The 24,135-nt window shown below is 39.3% G+C and overlaps 1 protein-coding gene across 2 annotated transcripts in view; it reads left to right on the forward strand.

The window, feature by feature from the left end:
* Nucleotides 1–24,135, forward strand: part of LOC126416169 (uncharacterized) — a 288,059-nt gene that overhangs the window by 217,910 nt on the left and 46,014 nt on the right. For both annotated transcript variants that reach the window (XM_050083741.1, XM_050083740.1), the window contains exon 17: nucleotides 15,886–15,931. In XM_050083741.1, the coding sequence (XP_049939698.1) occupies nucleotides 15,886–15,931 (46 nt within the window). The remainder of the gene's footprint in view (nucleotides 1–15,885; nucleotides 15,932–24,135) is intronic.

A 24,135-nucleotide genomic window follows, 5' to 3' on the forward strand; every position in this document is an offset into this window, starting at 1 on the left:
GAAAGGAGTGATATAGGGTTGTAGCCTATCCCAAACATTATTCAATCCCTACATTGAGAAAGATGTGGAGAAAAGCAAGGACAAATTTGGAGACAGAATTGAAGTTCAGGGAGGAGAAATAAAAACTTCAAAGTTAGCTGATGACATTGTAATTCTGTCAAGAGACAGCAAAGGACTTGATAGAGCAGTTGAATGGAATGGGTAGTGTCTTTGAAAGGAGGATACAAGATGAACATCAACAATGCAAAACAAAGATAGTGGAATGTAGTCAAATTAAATCAAGTTATGCTGGGGAAATCAGAATAGGAAATGAGACACTCAAAGGAATAGCTGAGTCATGCTACTTTGGCAATAAAATAACTTGCAAGAGCCAAAGTAGAGAGGATATACAAGGTGCAACAATAAAGTAAAGAGACTGATTTTCTTTGCAAGATGTGGCAACCCTGCAGGCTTGCCTAGGCACAATGTCTTTGACCAATGTCTATAAGCTGCGTCTAGTCCAAGCTGCACATCGATGCAGCTTCTCAGTCGTGAGTTGTGCTGTAATAAGTTAACATGTATTTGTGTCTCTTGTCACGGAAATGGAACCGCATAATATTGCGCAACAGTATGCCATTTCTTTTTGCGTTAAATTGGGTGAAAATGCGACGACAACTTACTGTATAAAATATTTAGTGAAGGCATCCTCACAGATGGATGTCAGCTTGGCCAGGGTGCGTGAACTCGTACGATCCAATCGAAGATTATCCGTGAAAATAATTGCAGAAGAACTGAACATCAATCGAGAAACGGTTCATCTAATAATAACTGAAGATCTTGGTATGAGAAAGATTTGTGCAAAAACGGTCCCCAAAAATCTCATACCACAACACCGAGAAACACGGAAAAATGTGGCAGCTGATCTGTTAGAGCAAATGGAAATCAATCCAGAATTGTTGAGCCGTGTTATCACTGGTGATGAAAGTTGGTTTTTTCAGTATGATCCAGAGACAAAATGCCAAAGTTCGCAATGGTGCTCAAAGGGATCACCCAGACCAAAGAAAACCTCGCATGTCAAAGTCAAAAGTGAAATGCATGTTTGTGTGCTTCTTTGATTCCAAGGGAATTGTTCATAAAGAGTGGGTGCCTCCTGCACAAACAGTTAACCAATATTACTACAGAAAAAGAAAGACTTCGTAAAAGAGTTCTTCGTGTCCGTGCCAACATCGCTGATAATTGGATTCTGCAGCATGATAATGCACCATCCCATACTGCTCTGTCAGTACAGCAATTTTTAAACTCAAAACAAATTTTAGTACTACCACAGCCACCTTATTCACCAGATATCGCTCCGTGCGACTTTGTTCTATTTCCAAGAGTTAAAATGGTGGTCAAGGGACACCATTTTCAAACAACACTAGATGTCCAAAAAGCTGTGATGAGGGTCTTGGAGGATATTACAAAAGATGAGTTCCAGAAATGTTACTATCAATGGCAGAAGCGCTGGAAAAAGTGTGTTCAATCAGAAGGGAACTACTTTGAAGGAGACAATACTAAACTTGACTAAAATGGTAAGCAACATTTTTTTTTTTCACATCAGTCTCATTACTTTACATGTAGAATGATAATGGCAAGAAAAATGTTTCTGAAGAAGAGAAATTTTGTAACATTGAATATAAATTTAGGCATTGAGAAGTCAGATCAAGGTAAGACTGAAGACGACGACAACAACAACAACGTCCTGTTTTTATGCTGTGACCACCAACTCACACTTCTTTGCGTTAAATTTTTGGGTCACATTTTTACGCAGTTTCTTTCCAAATATCTGATTGCTTCTGTACTTCTATCTTGTTGTTCTTCCATAGCATCAAATTATCTGCAAACAGAGTTACTGTCATCCTGCCTCCTCTCTCTCTTGCCACTTGTGTTATTATATCAACAAAAAGTAACGGGTTTCATGCTTTTCCTTGTTTCAGACCATTTGTGTTGATCAGCCATCTTATTACATCTCCCTCTCCTACCACTGTCATGCAACTTACACACCCCAGGTGTAATTATTTTATTCTTGGTACAGACTAATTCTCTGTTCCTTTCCTTCTTAGGGCCACACAAACTTTACTTCCAGGTGCGGTGTCACATATTTTATCTAATTCATGAAGATTATGAGTAGATGCCTACCATACCCGTAATGGTGTTCCTACAGCTGTCTTGCTGCAGGTTTGAGAGATGTTGTGGAACTTCCTCACTTGAAGCCATACTTTTCTCCTCTCAGCTACTTTTCCACTGTTCTCCTTCAAAATCTTCTCCAAAATTTTTGAGCTGCAGCACATGCTACTAATATCCCTGTAGTTCTTACATGATTTCAGTTTCCCTTCGTGAACACAGCCATAATTATTCAGTTCTTACAGTCTTGTAGAGTTCTCATTTCCTTCCATACAACTCTATACAGCTAACATGTCCACATTTATTTCATATCATCCCACTGAATTTCATCTTTTCATGTTCTCCAGTGCCACCTTCGTCTCAATCCGCAGTTGATCTTCTTTCATTCATTTCCTCTCTCCCTCTGTAAGCACTCTTTGTCTTTTCCTTTCTTACTTTATAGTCTTCCTATGCTTCTGATGTCCTTTGTTGAAACTGTATTCCAAATGCTGTATTCTCCTTCTAAACTCCTTCTTTGACTTCAGAATTCCAACAGGATGTCACTTGCATTTCCTCCTGTTATATATCTGCTGCTGCTTCTACCAGTGTTATCATAAGACTTCTCCATCCTTCTTCCACAGCTTGTAGCTCACCCAGTGGGATTTTATGTCTTATTTTTCTCTGATGATGTTCTTTCAGCTCTGCTTATTTTAGCCACTGTAGTTTTAATCCCCTTATTTGGTTTTATGCTCTTTTTCCCCTCCTTCAGTTCTCTTATGTTCGTAACTAACTGCTGGTGGTCACCGTCTAAGGCTTCTGATGGCATTGTCTTGATATCTGCTGTGTTTCTCATCATTTCACCATTTGATAACATTAATTAGCTATCATTTGTTTTAGACCAAAGAATACCATATTACATTATGGCTATATGAATTATCAGACTATGAATTTACAACCTTTAATCCATTCCTTTTGCAGAAATCCGGCAATCTTTCATCCTCACTGTTCGTGCTTTTCCAGTGAGTTGCACCAAGGACATTTTCATGTACAATTATCTACACCAACCTGTAAATTCAGATATCTCATTACAATTGTATACCACCCAGTCATCTGCGTTCATAATTCTTCTTCAGACTCCTCATTTCCTCTGACCTGCATTCCATCTGTGGGAAAGGGTTGGTGGGACAGCATATGCTTTTAATACTGGCTTCTCATTTATTCCACTTATTTTGTCTTTCAGCCCATCTTTCACAACCATACGCACTTAATTCTTGGTGTCCTTCTCACTGTCTAGTGACATTTCAGTTCACTGTACTTCGCCCCTCAGGTAGTCCCCTGTTTCATGCCATTGTCCATCTCTCTTGACCTGGAGGAGGCTTTGTACTTCGTTGTTCTGTGGACTGTGTAACATTCTCCTTGGATCGTTACACTTAACTTAAATTTCTTCTACCTGGTCCATTGATGAATGAATACGAAATTTTCACGCTTCACAAAATTTATTTACATTAACTGACAACCAAACTGCACACTCGTCATGTAAACAAAACAGAGACATACTTCACTGATCTGTTTGACTTCCAAAACTAAATTCCAAACTGACCCCTAGCAGCATCGCTGCGTTGCTTTATATAGAATTTTAACAATGAATTTCAAAATAACCCATTATTAATTTTGTACAATTTTGATGTTACAATAAAAATTTACAAAATGTAAAGAAACGAATGTTACAGCTGAATAGGGTACAAAATACAATATAGAATGACATAATCTTTTGTAGTAATATCTTTAGTTTTCCATAAGAAAATCAATCTGAACTTTAATTACAATAATGTCTCTTGTATTATTTTAGTTTTGTAATTAATTAGTTTGGATTCGGTTAGTAACATTCAGTGGTAGTACAGAACTCCTGCTTTTCCGATTACATACATAAAATTTATGAACAAGGCCACAAATTCTGGAAATCGGAAAGTTGTGTGATGTAAACAATTGGAAAGTTAATTAGAAATGTAATTACAAAGAATATTAATTACAGAGGAGGACATAAAAATAACATATGAAAATACATCACTTGATAATAACTTTTAAGCTGTTTCTCAAGATAATGGTGTTTTTTGTGTTTACTTGTTACTCAATTGCAATTATGGTAGTTAGAGGTTACCTGGCTTACCCCTCCTGTGTACTGAATCTTAACATTATTGAGCATCTGTGAGATGCATTTGATTGTTACTTGGCTTACCCCTCCCCCCATCTCTCCATCCATAATAAATCCTATAAGAATTGCCAAGTAGTCTTGAGAGATTATAAACACTAATGTAGTTTGAGATGGTTCAAACTTGTGAGACTAGTATTTGTTGTTTTAGTCGCACATTGTGTATCCATCTACATCTACATACACTGATCAGCCAAAATCTTATGACTACTACCTAATAGCCAGTATGTTCATCTTTGGCACAGATAACAGCAGCAGCACGTCATGGCATAGAAGCAGTAAGGCCTTGGTCGGTCGGTGGAGGTAGTTGGCACCACTTCTGCACAAACAATTCTGAGGAGGGGGACAATGAGCTCTGATGCCACGTTCAATCATATCCCAGATGTGTTTGATCGTGTTCAGATCTGGCAAGTTGGGGGGGGGGGGGGGGGGGGGGGAGCAGCGCATCAATTGTAATTCACCGCTGTGTTCCTCGAACCACTCCATCACACTCCTGACCTTGTGACATGGTGCATTATCTTGTTGAAAAATGCCACTGCCATTAGGAAACACGATCTTCACGATGGGGTGTACGTGGTCTGCAACAGTGTACAGTGCTCCTTGGCCGTTGTGGTGCCTTCCATGACTTCCATTGTACCCATGAGTGCTAGTCTTGTGGAGTTTGCGAACGAACTAGTTCAGATGAGCACTCCCACAGGCGAACTACGAACTAGTTCACGGATAACCTTGCTACTTAGTTCATTCGCTCTTTTCCAAAGACTGACGGGCAATAGCAAGACGGAGCGAGAGCCCGCAGTAGGCTTTTAAAAAAAAGTCGCATGCCACCCCCCCCCCCTCCCCCCCCCCCCTCCCCCACCCTCTCTCCCCTCCGCCTATGAGCGAAATATAGTGCTGAGTGTCTGCCAGTTGCAGTTACATAGTTAAGTGCTGCGAATTTTCTGTTTTATGGTATTCTGCACTACAGTGTCTGACACATAACCATAGTGTCAAGAAGTAAAATCGTACACAGCGTTAGGTAAGTACAGTACCTAAAATGTGTAATGTAAAATGACTATCGTCAAATAACAATGGACTTCTACAATGCGATAATGTGGAGTATGGTAATGCGTTTCAGTTGGTTATAGTGTTACTATGTTTTGTTTTAGGCTGTTTATTATGATGTCATCAAAAAGGAAACACAGTTCCTTGTGGACACATTTCACTGAAGACACAGATAAAAGAAAAGCAAAATGTAACCACTGTTCAGCATTAATAAGTATTGCAGGAGGCTCAAACGGAAATTTAACCCGGTATATGAAAACAAAACACGTTTTAATCCCAATAACGATGGAAATATTACCAATTAGAAGTTAAATACATTTTGAAATTGAAGCTGTTAGGAACGAACATAAATTTTCATTTCCAAGACAGATAAAATTGTTAAAATACTAACTAAACTCATTTAATTTGCAAATATCCCTTGTTTCATGGTAAAAGACCTTGGTCTGTTTCAGGGCACAAGATTGTGCACGAACGATGAGACTTAGCTTACCATCCACACATTATATGACCAGTATTAAAAACGTACAGAATTTTACTGGCAATAAAATTCGATAACTGAAGAATTAATAATATATTCCACATACTTTAAATACATTATACAGCGCTTGAATATGTGGAACTCTATAGTTACAAATTCTGTACAAAACACAACCTCACATCACATCTAGCAATGACAAAAACAGTATAAAATGGCAGAAACTGTTTATTGCGGTCTCTAGTGCTCATTCCTTCATGTAATTCTAAAATCACTGTGTAGACTGAATGAACCATGAACCATGGACCTTGCCGTTGGTGGAGAGGCTTGCGTGCCTCAACGATACAGATAGCCGTACCGTAGGTGCAACCACAACGGAGGGGTATCTGTTGAGAGGCCAGACAAATGTGTGGTTCCTGAAGAGGGGCAGCAGCCATTTCAGTAGTTGCAGGGGCAACAGTCTGGATGATTGACTGATCTCGCCTTGTAACACTATCCAAAACGGCCTTGCTGTTGTGGTACTGCCAACAGCTGAAAGCAAGGGGAAACTACAGCCGTCATTTTTCCCGAGGGCATACAGCTTTGCTGTATGATTAAATGATGATGGCGTCCTCTTGGGTAAAATATTCCGGAGGTAAAATAGTCCCCCATTCGAATCTTTGGGCGGGGACTACTCAAGAGGATGTCGTTATCAGGAGAAAGAAAACTGGCGTTCTACAGATCGGAGCGTGGAAAGTCAGATCCCTTAGTCGGGCAGGTAGGTTAGAAAATTTAAAAAGGGGAATAGCTAGGTTAAAGTTACATATAGTGGGGATTAGTGAAGTTCGGTGGCAGGGGGAACAAGACTTTTGGTCAGGTGAATACAGGGTTATAAATACAAAATCAAGTAGGGGTAATGCAGGAGTAGCTTTAATAATGAATAGGAAAATAGGAGTGTGGGTAAGCTACTACAAACAGCATAGTGAACACATTATTGTGGCCAAGATAGACAAGAAGCCCATGCCTACTACAGTAGTACAAGTTTATATGCCAACTAGCTCTGCAGATGATGAAGAAATTGATGAAATGTATGATGAGATAAAAGAAATTATTCAGGTAGTGAAGGGAGACAAAAGATTAATAGTCATGGGTGACTAGAATTCAACAGTAGGAAAAGGAAGAGAAGGAAACGTAGTAGGTGAATATGGATTGGGGCTAAGAAATGAAAAAGGAAGCCGCCTGGTAGAATTTTGCACAGAGCATAACTTAATCATAGCTAACACTTGGTTCAAGAATCATGAAAGAAGGTTTTATACATGGTGGAACCCTGGAGATACTAGAAGGTTCAGATAGATTATATAATGGTGAGACAGAGATTTAGGAACCAGGTTTTAAATTGTAAGACATTTCCAGGGGCAGATGTGGACTCTGACCATGACCACAATCTATTGGTTATGAACTGTAGATTAAAATTGAAGAAACTGCAAAAAGGTGGGAATTTAAGGAGATGGGACCTGGATATACTGAAAGAACCAGAGGTTGTACAGAGTTTCAGGGAGAGCATAAGGGAACAATTGACAGGAATGGGGGAAAGAAACACAGTAGAAGAAGAATGGGTAGCTTTGAGGGATGAAATAGTGAAGGCAGCAGAGAATCAAGTAGGTAAAAAGACGAGGACTAGTAGAAATCCATGGGTAACAGGAGAGATACTGAATTTAATTGATGAAAGGAGAAAATACAAAAATGCAGTAAGTGAAGCAGGCAAAAAGTAATACAAACGTCTCAAAAATGAGATCGACAGGAAGTGCAAAATGGCTAAGCAGGGATGGCTAGAGGACAAATGTAAGGATGTAGAGGCTTATCTCACGAGGGGTAAGATAGCTATTGCCTACAGGAAAATTAAAGAGACCTTTGGAGAAAAGAGAACCACTTGCATGAATATCAAGAGCGCAGATGGAAACCCAGTTCTAAGCAAAAGAAGGGAAAGCAGAAAGGTGGAAGGAGTATATAGAGGGTCTATACAGGGGCAATGTTCTTGAGGACTATATTATGGAAATGGAAGAGGATGTTGATGAAGATGAAATGGGAGATATGACACTGCGTGAAGAATTCGACAGAACACTGAAAGACCTAAGTCGAAACAAAGCCCCGGGAGGGGACAACATTCCGTTAGAACTACTAATAGCCTTGGGAGAGCCAGCCCTAACAAAACTCTACCATATGGTGAGCAAGATGTATGAGACACGCGGAATGCCCTCAGACTTAAAGAAGAATATAATAATTCCAATCCCAAAGAAAGCAGGTGTTGACAGATGTGAAAATTACCGAACTATCAGTTTAATAAGCCACGGCTGCAAAATACTAACACGAATTCTTTACAGACGAATGGAAAAACTGGTAGAAGCTGACCTGGGGAAGATCAGTTTGGATTCCGTAGAAATGTTGGAACACTTGAGGCAATACTGACCCTAGGACTTATCTTATAAGAAAGATTAAGGAAAGGCAAACCTACATTTCTAGCATTTGTAGACTTAGAGAAAGCTTTTGACAATGTTGACTGGAATACACTCTTTCAAATTCTGAAGGTGGCAGGGGTCAAATACAGGGAGCGAAAGGCTATTTACAATTTGTACAGAAACCAGATGGCAGTTATAAGAGTCGAGGGACATGAAAGGGAAGCAGTGGTTGGGAAGGGAGTTAGACAGGGTTGTAGCCTCTCCCCGATGCTATTCAATCTGTATATTGAGCAAGCAGTAAAGGAAACAAAAGAAAAGTTCGGAGTAGGTATTAAAATCCATGGAGAAGAAATAAAAACTTGTAATTCTGTCAGAGACAGCAAAGGACTTGGAAGAGCAGTTGAACGGAATGGACAGTGTTTTGAAAGCAGGGTATAAGATGAACATCAACAAAAGCAAAACGAGGATGATGGAATGTAGTCGAATTAAGTCGGGTGATGCTGAGGGAATTAGATTAGGAAATGAGACACTTAAAGTAGTGGAGGAGTTTTGCTATTTGGGGAGCAAAATAACTGATGATTGCCGAAGTAGAGAGGATATAAAATGTAAACTGGCAATGGCAAGGAAAGCGTTTCTGAAGAAGAGAAATTTGTTAACATCGAGTATAGATTTAAGTGTCAGGAAGTCGTTTCTGAAAGTACTTGTATGGAGTGTAGCCATGTATGGAAGTGAAACATGGACGATAAATAGTTTAGACAAGAAGAAAATAGAAGCTTTCGAAATGCGGTGCTACAGAAAACTGCTGAAGATTAGATGGGTAGATCACACAACTAATGAGAAGGTATTGAATAGAATTGGGGAGAAGAGGAGTTTGTGGCACAACTTGACTAGAAGAAGGGATCGGTTGGTAGGATATGTTCTGAGGCATCAAGGGATCACCAATTTAGTACTGGAGGGCAGGGTGGAGGGTAAAAATTGTAGAGGGAGACCAAGAGATGAATACACTAAGCAGATTCAGAAGGATGTAGGCTGCAGTAGGTACCTGGAGATGAAGAAGCTTGCATAGGATAGAGTAGCATGGGGAGCTGCATCAAACCAGTCTCAGGACTGAAGACCATAACAACAACAACAACAACAACAAGATGGAAAGACAACCACTGATAATGTCTAGTTTAAACTTACTGCAAGCAAATCAAACTACATCGTTATTGTAGAATGTTATATTGGTATCAGCCTCCCAACAATCAATGAACCAATATATTCGAAGACCACCACCAGTCCAAAAGGATGATGAAATAGACAAACAAGTTGTCAAGATGGTAGCTAAAGGTATCACACACTACGAATTGTGGAAGAAAAAGATTTTCGAAAACTGATAGAACTAGTTTCCCGTTGCCCAAAGTACAAACTTCCATCAAGAAAAACTTCATCGGAAAATTTAATATCAGGGGTTCACAATGACGTAATGGATTAAGTACAAAAGAAGGTGCAAGGTGTATCTCCGTTATCTCTCAGTACTGATGGTTAGATGTCGATGAATAATGAAAGGTATATAGCCCTACCGAGCGAGGTGGCGCAGTGGTTAGACACTGGACTCGCATTCGGGAGGACGACGGTTCAATCCCGCGTCCGGCCATCCTGATTTAGGTTTTCCGTGATTTCCCTAAATCGCTCCAGGCTAATGCCGGGATGGTTCCTTTCAAAGGGCACGGCCGACTTCCTTCCCCGTCCTTCCCTAATCCGATGAGACCAATGACCTCGCTGTCTGGTCTCCTTCCCCGAAACAACCAACCAACCAACCTATATAGCCATTGTAGCCCACATTATAGATGAAGAGACAAAACTTGAGTCGGCATTACTTGGTTGTATTAATTATAAAGAGCGGCATACCAGCCAAAACTTGTGCAATTTCATGAAAGACGTTATGACAGACTGGCATATTTCCCACAAAGTTGCTGCTATTGTTAGCGATAGTACTGCAAATATCTTATCTGCTGTCAGACTTGGTGAGTGGCGATCAGTGTCATGTTTCGCCCACTGTCTAAATCTTGTTGTACAAGAAGCTACTGTAGAAATATCTGATGTTTTGGCACAAGTTAAAAATATTGTCGAGTTTTTCAATCATAGTACACAAGGCCGGGGGGGGGGACAAAAAAAAAAAAACTGATTGCTACACAACAGCAAATGAATCTGCCTGTCCTCAAGCTCAAACAGGATGTCGAGACCCGCTGGAATTCTACTTTTGACAAGCTTCAGCGAATAATGAAGGTAAAGGATGCAGTGATTGCTACATTAGCACTTCCGCGCTCCGACCTAACGATAAAAGAAAGTGACTGGCAAATAATAGAAGGAGTTTTGCCCTTACTTAGTCCATTCTATGAAATTATGGCAGAAATAAGTGCCCAAAGAAATGTGACTTTGTCAAAAGTTATTGTGTTTTGTAACCTGCTCAACAGTTTTCTATAGAAGCATGCTTCTAACAGTAAAAAAATTGTCGCTGTGCGATCAGTGCTCAAAAGGCATGGAAGACCGTTTTAAAGATTTAGGGAATAACATTCTATACTCTGAGTGTACTATTCTGGACCCCCGATTTAGACAGAGAGGATTTAGAAATCAAAAAGCTTGTGAAGTTGCAATACAACGCCTCAAAAATAAAGTTGGCAGAGTGCAGTTACTTCAGAGGGAGAGTGGAGATATTTTAGTGGCTGATCCTACTGCTAGCGACCCTTCGGCGTCTTGTTCTAGCAGCAGCAGTAATGAAAATAGAAAAGACTCTATATGGGACGAGTATGACCAACGAGTAAGAAAAAACACTAGACCAGATAACCAATTTGCTGCTGGTATTCGCGAACTCGATAAATACCTCATTGAAGAGTATTTAGATTGAAAAAAAGGTCCGCTTGAGTGGTGGCACGAATGTCGTCAGTTATATCTTCATGTATATGCATATGTGTTAAAGAGATTTTGCATAGTAGTGACATCAGTGCCCTGCGAACACGATTTTTCGGCGACAGGACAAATCCTTAATGAACGAAGAACACTGTTATCAATGAACAAAGTTTCCAAATTAATAATATGTAAATTTTTGTAATATTTCACTTGAAAATTAGAAGACTGATTATTTAAAGAATGATAGTGCAAAGCACAAAAAGTATGCTTTAGAATACGATCTCACTCAGGGGTCATAGTTATTTTTTCTATGTCTAATTGTCTGGTAACAAAGTGTTAGTGTTTCTTCTGTTAATGATAAAGATATTATTGTTTGTGCTATATAGTACTTAACCTGTACCTAAAGCAGAAATATTTTTTGTTGGTTATTTCCAAAACTTTAAAAAAGTTGATTATTTATGAAAGTGTATTTTTATTCACAAAAAATGCATTTAGCATATTCTGTAAGTAATATTCCTGCAATGAACTAATAAATAAATTAATAAATATATTTTAAAATTAAAATATGAATATAATAGAGGGAAACATTCCACGTGGGAAAATTATATCTAAAAACAAAGATGATGTAACTTACCAAACGAAAGCGCTGGCATGTTGATAGACACACAAACATACACATAAAATTCAAGCTTTCGCAACCAACGGTTGCTTCATCAGGAAAGAGGGAAGGAGAGGGAAAGACGAAAGGATGTGGGTTTTAAGGGAGAGGGTAAGGAGTCATTCCAATCCCGGGAGCAGAAAGACTTACCTTAGGGGGAAAAAAGGACAGGTATACACTCGCGCGCACACACACACACACACACACATATCCATCCGCACATACACAGACAGAAGCAGACATTTGTAAAGGCAAAGAGTTTGGGCAGAGATGTCAGTCGAGGCGGAAGTACAGAGGCAAAGATGTTGTTGAAGGACAGGTGAGGTATGAGTGGCGGCAAATTGAAATTAGCGGAGATTGAGGCCTGGCGGATAACGAGAAGAGAGGATATACTGAAGGGCAAGTTCCCATCTCTGGAGTTCAGACAGGTTGGTGTTAGTGGGAAGTATCCAGATAACCCGGACGGTGTAACACTGTGCCAAGATGTGCTGGCCGTGCACCAAGGCATATTTAGCCACAGGGTGATCCTCATTACCAACAAACACTGTCTCCCTGTGTCCATTCATGCGAATGGACAGTTTGTTGCTGGTCATTCCCACATAGAAAGCTTCACAGTGTAGGCAGGTCAGTTGGTAAATCACGTGGGTGCTTTCACACGTGGCTCTGCCTTTGATCGTGTACACCTTCCGGGTTACAGGACTGGAGGATTGGAATGACTACTTACCCTCTCCCTTAAAACCCACATCCTTTCGTCTTTCCCTCTCCTTCCCTCTTTCCTGATGAAGCAACCGTTGGTTGCGAAAGCTTGAATTTTGTGTGTATGTTTGTGTGTCTATCAACATGCCAGCACTTTCGTGTGGTAAGTTACATCATATTTGTTTTTAGTTAAAATTAAAATACTATGAGTGCACTGTATGTAAAGTAAAGTAGTTGACTACCCCATTTTACCCATTTGTGTAAATAACTGGTTTATTTGCCCTTTCGAAGTCTAATTACAAGACATAAAACTGTAATAATAGAGGCATTGGTAACACTGGTCATTATTTAAAAGACTAGCATAATGAATAAAAGAGCGTGTGCAGTAGCGGTAGCAAAGCGAGCGAACTGTCTTTCTGGAAATCGAGATGGGAGCTAATGAACTGAAAGAGCGACCTAGTTCGTGACGGAACCACAAACTAAACTGAACGTTCCCAGTCGCGAACTATTATGCTCAAGACTAATGAGTGCCCACATGAATGTTCCCCAGAGCATAATGGATGCACCGCCAGTTTGTCTCCGTCCCGCAGTACAAGTGTCAATGGAAGATGACTGATTCGCGCTCTCCCATCAGCATGGTGAAGAAGGTATTAGAATTCATCAGACCATGCAAAGCTCTGCCACTGCGCCAATGCCCGTTGCCGATGGTCACATGCCCATTTCAGTCATAGTTGCTGATGTAATGGTGTTAACATTGGCATATGCATGGTTCATTGGCTATGGAGGCCCTTTGTTGGGAGTGCTTGGTGCACTGTGTGTTCAGACAGACTTTTACTCTCTCCAGCATTAAAGTATGATGTTAGTTCACCCCCTGTTCACCACCTTTCCTGTTTTACCAGTCTGCCCATCCTACAACGTCCAACATCTGTAATGAGGGGTGGTTGCCGAACCCCATGATGCCTGGACGTGGTTTTATGTTGGTTTTGCAATGTGTTGAAGACACTCACCACAGCACTTCTTGAAAACCTGAAAATTCATGCTATTACCAAAATGGTTGTGCTGAGCCTCCAGGCCATCACAATCTGTCCTCAGTCAAACTCAGATAGATCACGCACTTTCCCCATTCTACACACAGATGGCACGCTCACTGATACTACATGCACCATGCGTGTGTCTGAGTAGCAGTCATACCTTTCCAGGTGACACTATTGTTGCCTGGACGGGTTTATATTGATAGTAGATTGGTGGTGATAAAGTTCTGGATGATCATTGTATACAGGGTGAACACTAATAAAACTGTCAAACTGCAGAGATGGATTCCTGAATGGAAACAGAGGAAAAAAGATCCTGTGAACATATGTGCAAATGCATTGTTGCCATGGTAGAAGGTGTTGACGAATGAAAGTTCCTCTGACCACAGATGACGATTATGCGACTGATAATGCCAGTTCTGTCAAAGACTGCTTTGAAAGTGAAGAGGACTAATGACAGAAATCCCATAATTGTGATGGTCTGGTGCAAAAAAACATTTTAAAAAATCCTTCCCATAGAGGGAAATCTGTTGCTGATCATCCTTGCACTTGTTGCAGGTGATAGGGATAGTAGTGGTTGTCATGTAGGATCCAGTTAATCAGACTTTAGCTTATGCCATGTTGGCAGGCCACTTGCCTGGAGCTTGTAGTAGCATTCATCTCAATATCCTGTAGAATGTTGTTCTCCAAACCTAGTGTGTGCACAGTCTGCCACTTCCCTGCGCATTCACCTGTCCAAAAGGACCCAAAACCACACAACTGCCCAAAAAAGGCTTGAAATGCTATGTGATATGGTTGGTGTCTGTTAGGGTACTTGTTTTGGTACAGCCATCCTGCCTCTGGAGCGTTTCCAATTGCTTGGCTGCACACAAACAGCATTGTGGCTTGTTCCTGCACAAATACCAGACCATTCTGCTGCTTACAGCACTCTGTATCAATCACACAGCCTGCAACACACAAGGAACCCAGGGCACATGGTGAGAGGAACTTTCATTTGTTAGTGGCATCTCCCATGGCAATGATACATTGCCGGACACATGTTCACAGGACCTTTTTTCCTGTTTTTCCATCCAGGAATCAATCCATGCAGTTTGTTGGTTTTATTAATGTTCACCCCTTATAATGTGCAGACCACTTCGATGTCTGTGGCGAAGAGTACTCACCATAGTAACACATGTTAAGGGTTTCTTCCTATTCCATTCACTTATGAGGTACAGGAAGAGTGGCTGGTTAAAAGCTTCTGTACGTGTTACAATTAGTCCAATCTAGTCTTCACAATCCCTACGGAGAGATACCTTAGAGTGTGATGCATATGGGGCTGAAGTATATTCCTAAATTCTTCACTTAATACTGATTCTTGAAACTTTAATAACAAATGCATTTTAGTACCACTAAGCCCTTGGACTTTTGTAGTGTTTAATCATTTTATGGATCATGAGTTACTTTCTTTTGTCATAGTATTGTAGTTAACTTTTTTGTGTAGTAGTCATTTGTGCAGAGTAGTCACTACAAATGTCAGTTAATCTGTATTCTTTTTGATTGTACCTCTCTTACTAAATGGGCTAGAGTGGTATATTCTCCTATAATTGAGTCAAAGCCATTTATTCAATGCTAACAGCCCATAACGTTCAGGCACAACAAAAGCAATATATTTTATGATATGAATATAATAGAGGGAAACATTCCACGTGGGAAAAATATATCTAAAAAGAAAGATGATGAAACTTACCAAACAAAAGCGCTGGCAGGTCGATAGACACACAAACAAACACAAACATACACACAAAATTCTAGCTTTCGCAACCTATGGTTGCCTCGTCAGGAAAGAGGGAAGGAGAAGGAAAGACAAAAGGATATGGGTTTTAAGGGAGAGGGTAAGGAGTCATTCCAATCCCGGGAGCGGAAAGACTTACCTTAGGGGGAAAAAAGGACAGGTATACACTCGCACACACACACATATCCATCCACACATACACAGACACAAGATGCTTGTGTCTGTGTATGTGTGGATGGATATGTGTGTGTGTGCGAGTGTATACCTGTCCTTTTTTCCCCCTAAGGTAAGTCTTTCCGCTCCCGGGATTGGAATGACTCCTTACCCTCTCCCTTAAAACCCATATCCTTTTGTCTTTCCTTCTCCTTCCCTCTTTCCTGACGAGGCAACCATAGGTTGCGAAAGCTAGAATTTTGTGTGTATGTTTGTGTTTGTTTGTGTGTCTATCGACCTGCCAGCGCTTTTGTTTGGTAAGTTTCATCATCTTTCTTTTTAGCAATATATTTTATGTTCATCATAATTGACAGACATATTTATTATTACCTTTTTTTTGCAGGAAGTAATCAGTTTGCTCATCCAGCTTCCAGTGCTCAGACTGATAGGTGAGTTCATGAGAGGTATTTTTATATTGCTTTCAAATATGCTAATTTGGTACAGTGCACGTTATAAGTGTTTCATTATGTTCATTAAATTATCATCTAATAGTGGCTCGTACAGGTTACTTCAGAATATATGTGATGCAGCTTTAGGGCAGTTTCTCACTTTTGATGGCTTGTCACCATTTTAATAACTGAAAAAAAAATAGTGGACCGTAACTTATTCATGATGTAGATCTGCCTGGATAGCAGAGTATGTTAAAGCACCCACTTCTGGGACACGGGGAGACGCAACAAACTGGGATCTAATCTGCCTGGCAGATTAATGGCGAGAGCCAGTTGTGCCGGCCAGGCTGTATGTGGTTTTCCACAGCTGACTAGGTGGCTTCTGGGCTGTTACACACCTCCCACCTCAGTTACACATTTCACAGACATTTAGAAAATGTTCTCTCAATTCTATACGATGCTTGCTGTAGACAGATGGGGTGCACAAATTCCATCCCTGTGTGTGTGTGTGTGTGTGTGTGTGTGTGTGTGTAGGTGGGGGGGGGGGGGGGGGAAGAGGGCCCCTCAGTGAGGACTTCCAAGAGACCCATTACCACTGAAATTGCCAAATCTAAATCTGAAATAACATGCTAAACCTATGGAGACATGGGGTAAGGCAAGGAAGAGGAAGAAGAACAACTTGGTCATGATATGCATAGACCATTTAGTCATCAGTATAAGCAGCTCTTAAAGATTCTTTGTAGATGATAATAATACAATAATATTCAACAGAAATTGTGGAAGCTTAGTGCTTGGTATGGAGACTAACAGTTCACTTTATGTACAAATAACACAAAGTGATGTAATAAGTACCATATTTACTCGAATCTAAGCCGCACTTTTTTTCCGGTTTTTGTAATCCAAAAAACCGCCTGCGGCTTAGAATCGAGTGCAAAGTAAGCGGAAGTTCTGAAAAATGTTGGTAGGTGCCGCCACAACTAACTTCTGCCGTCGAATATATGTAGCGCTACACAGGCATGCTTTGCAGGCACAAAGAAAAATACTGGCGCCAAAACCTCTGAATCAGTAAATAAATTTAAAAAAAGGTGGAAGACGAGCTTTTTTTCTCTGCCCCGAGTTTCGAACACAGCATTTTCATACATTATCTAACGAAGTAAATACAAGTTCCGTATTGTTCATCTTCTAATGTAGCAGCATTTCAATGTACTATGAAAATCCGACTGGCAAGACTGGGGTGTTTGTCAATTTGGCCAACTCTACGTTCTGAACTTTTTCCTGCCTGTGAAAAGAGATGGTTGCTAATAGGAACTTTTATGAATTGAGAATCATATGCAGTATTCTTTCCACCTAAGAATAATACGAATATAAACATTTTGCCATGTATTCTTTCGTGTTTGCTGCTATCTCATTTAAATCCTGTCTGGCTAATAAACTACGAAACTAGTGTGAGACAACAGCAAACGCGGAAGAATATACATATCATTTCATGTTTATATTCATATTATTCTAAAGCCTGATAGTGATGCTGTCAGAAATGAAGCACGGCAATTGACTAGATTCATAAATCTATGATGACTCTAATTTCTGTGCAGAATGTAATGTACAAAAGAGGCGTCTGCAAAGATTTTCAAACGGCAAAAAATTTTAGCTAAACTCTCGTTCAGAACATCTATCATACGCAGTCTATTATTTGGTTCTTGTTGATCATTATCAAAGAAAGCAGCAGTGTAAGTAACAACAAATAGCAGTCTCTTGCCATTGTTTCACTAATGAGACAATTCCTCTCTCTTTTTTTTTTTATCGTAATTGGTGGGAGTGCGCACAAAAGAAGCCATGCGGCTAGCGCCGACAGGTCGTAAACACACAGTATCAGAATGCGACAAACAATGCATGACACAGTACAATAACGCATTTTCAGCTTAGAGTGACGTAAACACCTATAACAAAGATAACAGCACTTATCAGATCAAAGAAAAATAAGCAATCGATTCAAACCAGACGAAGCACGTGAAAAAGGAAGGGTACCCGTATAAATACGGGCCTGATGGATAGCAATGGCTACCTGGTAAAGCTTAACTGCTAACCTTACGACTGTAGCTGTATCATCATTCATTCGACCTAAATTGTGTCTCATATTACAATAGACCAACTTTGTTTCGATTTGAGGTGCGGCCTAAAACTATTCTCTCCCTTGAATTTCGAGTCTCAAATTTCAGGTGCGGCTTAGATTCGGGAAATTTCTTTTTTTCCTTGATTTCGAGTCTCATTTTTCAGATGCGGCTTAGATTCGAGTGCGGCTTAGATTCGAGTAAATACGGTAGATGGAATTCTTTTGTGTAGTGTCAGTGATGCACCAGGGATAAACCAGTAGAGCTTTTCTAAAGGACATCATATTTGCCGTTGACTGTAGAAATTATTTGTTCCACAATTGCAATATTGGCCTTTTGGCCATTTTTAAGTGGTATTGCAGAAGATTGTGCCCCTGCGCATGTCAGACTTTAAAATGTGCTGAAACAAAATCTTTTGCAACGCCACTTCAAAATGGTCCAAAGGCCGAAAATTCAGTTGTGAAATAAATAATTTCTACTGATAATGCCAGATAATTTGTTCTTTTAAAAAATTCTACACAAATGTGAACCCTGATGATGAGAAGTTAATTCAAGGATTTTGTAGAGTTAGGGATTCTCTTAAAATGATGTAACCTAGAAGACGTGTTAATGTGTTGGTATCCGTATTGAGTCACAGTGTTTTTATTAAAAGAGAATGTTCAAAGAAGATCTGACCTATTTGTGCCAGGTTTGTTTTATCAATATGTATGTGTTAAAAGCTTGTACAGTAAATTCCCATGGAATTCTCCACAAGAAAAATGTACTTTAGATTAATGGGTGCTTGTAAGATACTGAGAACCTGTTTACACAGAAAATTCTGGCAAGTACGAATAATGTGCAGAAACAATAAACAGAATAAAGGGTTATACTTAAATGTAATATAATAAATTGCATTAAAAACTCTTAACAAAAATCACTGTTACTGGATTATTTATTAGGGCATGTATGCGAAAATTTTGACAATTATTCCTTATGTGTAGCTCTGTGAATGCATGAGAATGGGAGCTTGCGATATTTTTGTGGTCCCTTTTGGCTGTTGTAGTAGATCTTCCTTTGGTATGAAAATATTGTTTGCATTCTTCGGTGTTGGTTTAAGATGTCTGAATTGGATTCAGGTGTTGTTTGCAGCAAATTCTGATCCTTCTTGCTAATCCTCTGTTACAGTTTAGACAAAAACATAAAGCAACTGTAGCATCCAAATATAAATTAGCAATATTAAACTACTCAAATTGCATGTTGCATTACTTTGTGACTAGTTTTGATTGAATATACAGAATGAATTATTGAGGGGGGGGGGGGGGGGGGGAGAGAAAAGAAAAAATAAAAGAAAAAAGGCATAAAAATAAAATATTTGTGAGTTTATGTACTATTGAAGCAGCAGTATCACAACTGCAGGTACCAAATGCCCTCTCATTATTATATGTGCTTCAAATAATTATTGTATTACCAGAAAGTTTGGGCTTGTAAAGTAGAGTCATGAGAAAGCCATACTTACTGCACTTCAAGTGGAATGAAAATATTAAAAAAAAATGATTTTTCATTAATATTTGCACAACTTAATATATACTGTTCATTAACATAGTTTACAATTTGTAATTAAAATTTTAAATTTGAAAGAGAGCGGATATTAACATTACATATAAGTTATTTTGATAAGTTAAATGTGAATGCCCTGTCTGTTATAAATTCAAGGCTAGTGCATAGATATTTCCTGGTGTGTTGTCACTTGGGGCCATTGGATACAGTAATAACTTAACACCAGTGCTCATGGTCCTCAGTATAAAGATATCGTAGTACATAACTTATTAGCTGTAATGACAACCATTGATGTTTCAACAGTTGGTGTTCAAATGTTCTTTTTTATATGACATCTATTCATTTTTATCAGTTACTGTTTGTATTCCACTATCACAATTATGGCATTTTTTCCATTTTTAGTGTATGATATGATGTTATATTATCCATAGAAATAGGTTAAAAATAATGTTGTAGGATTTTGCTAATTTTGATATGTGTCATTGGTTGTTAAAACAATGTTATTAGATTTATTACTGACATTGTTATTTTTTAAAATACAAACATTTTAGGTTAGGTTTTACAGAGACTGTTACTAATATCAAATGAAACTACAAGTTTACTGTTAGCAGTCCTAATTCATTTCCACAATGTGTTGCAGAGGTTTAAACCTCCTGCTTTAGGTGGAGTTATTTGTATTAATATGACGTTTGTGTTGTGGTATACTTTTGGGGTAACCAGTGGCACTGAGAAACAAAAACACCTCAGAAAAAACTTGCAGTGGTGACACAGCACATTCACTTTAATAGAATAAAATGAACACAACTGTAAAGAAAACATTAGAACACCTGTGGAAACTATGGTTGAAAAATGAATTGAAGGAACTTGATAGTACGAGGGTCAGTCAAAAAGTAATGCCTCCTATATTTTTTTCTACGTTTAATTGTCAGGAAATTTAAATGCAATTACATAGGTTGAAAACCACAACATTGAGGATCATTTTGTCATTTTTCAATGTAATCTCCGCCCATCTCTACAGTTTTGGTCCATCTTTGAACAAGGGCATGTATCCCAGCACGGTAAAAATCACAGCTCTGCTTCCTAAGCCATTGACGCACGGATGTTTTGACGGCCTCCTCATCTTCAAAATGAATCCCACGATGAGCTTCTTTTAGTGGCCCGAACAGATGGAAGTCTGATGGTGCCAGGTCAGGGCTGTATGGGGGATGAGGCAAAACTTCCCATCCAATTTTGACAATCTCGTCAGAGGTGTGACGACTGGTGTGTGGTCTTGCATTGTCATGCAAAAGAAGAACATCTGCCATTGATTTTGTTGGGCGAACTCGCTGAAGACGTGCTTTAAGTTTGTTGAGGGTTGTGACGTATTGAACAGAATTTATTGTGCATCCCTGCTCCAAAAAATCAACCAGAATCACACCCTCTGTATCCCAGAAAACTGTTGCCATAACTTTCCCTGCCGATCGCGCAGTTTTGAATTTTTTCTTCCTCGGCGAGCTTGTGTGACGCCACTCCATTGACTGCCTCTTTGATTCGGGTTCAAAAAAATGCACCCATGTTTCGTCCCCAGTCACAATTTTTTTCAGAAACTCATCTCCCTCCAAACGGAAGCGCTGCAAGTGTTGGGAGGCTATTGTTTTCCTTGCCTCTTTATTCTGATCGGTTAACATTCTTGGAACCCACCGTGCACAAACTTTTGAGTACCCCAATTGTTTAATAATCGTGATCACACTGCCTTTACTAAGAGAAATAATGCGACACACTTCATCTGCAGTCACCCGACGGTCACCACGAATGATGTCATCAACTTGCTGAATGTTGTGTGGAGTCACTGCACTCACCGGCATGCCGCTCCGCTTTTCGTCAGTCAACGGTGTTTGCCCTTCAGCTTCCTTACAACGACGAACCCATCGTCTAACAGTGCTGACATCCACTGTCACAACACCATACACCTTCTTCAGTCTTTCATGAATGCGTATGGGCGTTTCACCTTCTGCATTCAAGAATTCAATCACACAACGCTGTCTCAAACGAACATCGATGTCGGCCATCTTACAAACTTCTGCTGTGCTGCCACCTGTTGACACAGAAAGTTACTACTGCAGTGGATTGCAGAAGAAGGTTTGAGGAATGGCGCCAAATTCAAATTTTTCACTTAACTTAATTTCTTTAAGTAGAAAAAAAATGGGAGGCATTACTTTTTGACCGACCCTCGTAAAAAAACAAATGTTTAGTACACAGCTTTATTATGAAGAGTTCAGAAAGTACACCATATTCAGTGTGCAGAAAACAAAAGCCACACAGAAGGAAGAAACTAGCTGCTTTTGTCAAACTGTAGTTACCTTCCAAACTGAACGAGAAAAGCCGACCCAAACATACATTTTACACCTTTCGTCATTGAAACTGACATAATGTTCACTACAGAATAAGAGGCACAACTCGTCAAAGGATTGAAACGCAACATTCGAGATCCACAGGACGAAAAGAACCAATGGGAGGTCATCACTAGTGTCGCACAGATTTCAACCATTGCCCTTGAGAAGCAAAATGACAGAATAACAGCCTGACGCAAAATCAGTGTAATTACTGAGGAGGAGATCACAAAACCACACTCAGCAAAAATAAAGGAGAAGATGTTGTTGCATGCAGTAGTAAGACTAAATTTAATACAAATAATGCAATGATTGTGAGTTGAGAATGTCAATACAACTGTAGTTATGAACAGAGCTACATACATAGAGAAAACTATAGCCAAAAACATAACAGAAATACTCAAAGACCAAACAGCCAGAATCCAAAAAGAGATTAAAAACATCTCAAACAATATAAACTTTCTACTCATCATTCAGGAAGCAAGAAACATTATAACACTGAGCCCACAAGCACCTTGTGCTAGGTCATAATCAAAGATACACAAGAATGAAACTTCAGTCACGCTTATAGTGAATTTTGGGAATAGTCTAACATTCAGACTCAACAAAAAGCTCTTCAGAACTCGTAAAGGGGACATACACATAAAATAATAGTAGAAAACTTGGAAACACAGCACAATTGACACAACAAGTCAAAAATGTTAACGCTCTAATGGAGCCACACTTGCCTCATTTGGCATACAAAACCTTTTATGCTGCTTTACCAACAGGTCCCACAAGACAGGTAATTAATGACAACTTACAAAAACACAAAAAATACCTTCCTCTCACACTAACGAACTAATTGATGTGTTAGAATTCATGCTTTCACACAACCATTTCCGACTCAACAGTAAACTCTACAATCAGATGGCCTAGCAGTGGAATCAAACCTTTTGGATTGTTATCGGAGATGTTTATAAACAACTTAGAAGACAAAATTGTGAATTTCAATCACCACACACTCAAAATTATCTGCTACTACAGATATATAGCTGACAGCATCATTTTAATCAGTGGTACAAAAGATGATACCAGTGCGTTGAACCAGTTGTTCAACAGCTCAATGAAAATGTAAAATCATTATTTGAGAACCAAGTGGATGACAGCATGAACTTACAAGAATTGACGGTTAGAATAATGAATAAAAGACACCAATTTGAAATTTAATGAAAATCTACCACAACACCCACAGCTATATGCAACTCCTCTTCTCACCCCCACAGAATGCCAGCATTCTGGTATATGGTCATAGATCAATGCAACTACCGTTCTCGAAAGATAAATGTAAACAAGAAATTGAAGTAATAAAACAAACAGCCATTGCAAAACGCTGTAACGGCTCCATAGTAGACATCCTGAAATACTCAATGGTTGCAAAATGATCAAAGCATAAAAAACACACAGAAAATAAGATCTTCCATAAAGTACCATTCCTGGTTAGTATTTTGTTTCAGAATGCCAGTGTCATCAAATGAAAATGCGTAAACATATCTTTCACCATTAACAACAAGATTGGGCAGAAGTTACCTCACAACAGCAACACCAGACACCCACTGCACCATATGGTTGTATATCAGATTGAATCTTTGGCCTGTGACTGTTTCTATGTGGGCCAGACAGATATATCATTTGACATTAGACTCAAGGAATACATGGAAGCACTAAAAAAGAAAAAAGAAAAAAAAAAAAACAATACATCAGCAGTATCTAACCATCTGCATGAAGTAAACCAAGCCGACAACTAAAGTGCCGGCATCCTACATATCCAACCGAAACACAAAAAACTAGACATCCCTGAAACACTCCAAATACACAAACACCAAAGAAAACAACTTGAGTTCATCTGAAATAACAAAATGACAACATTTACAGTGGAATTGCCTTACTCACAAATAAACCAACAGTTTGTACTCTCTGTCAGCTAGAGAGTATATGTATCTATGTATATTGTAAGTAGTACATCTGGGTATTATTTTAAAACATAATCAACTTTTACTTAGTTATAACATATAACAGATGGACACTAACCACCCACGACACCGACATAACGTAAACAACTTTGTTCTCCCTCAAACAATGGAAAGTCCAGGTCAGAATATCAATAACATTATGAAAAGGGTAAGTTACTACTCACCTTAAAGATGACACC

The sequence above is a fragment of the Schistocerca serialis genome, chromosome 8 (genome assembly GCF_023864345.2).
Source record: "Schistocerca serialis cubense isolate TAMUIC-IGC-003099 chromosome 8, iqSchSeri2.2, whole genome shotgun sequence".
Classification (NCBI taxonomy): domain Eukaryota; kingdom Metazoa; phylum Arthropoda; class Insecta; order Orthoptera; family Acrididae; genus Schistocerca; species Schistocerca serialis.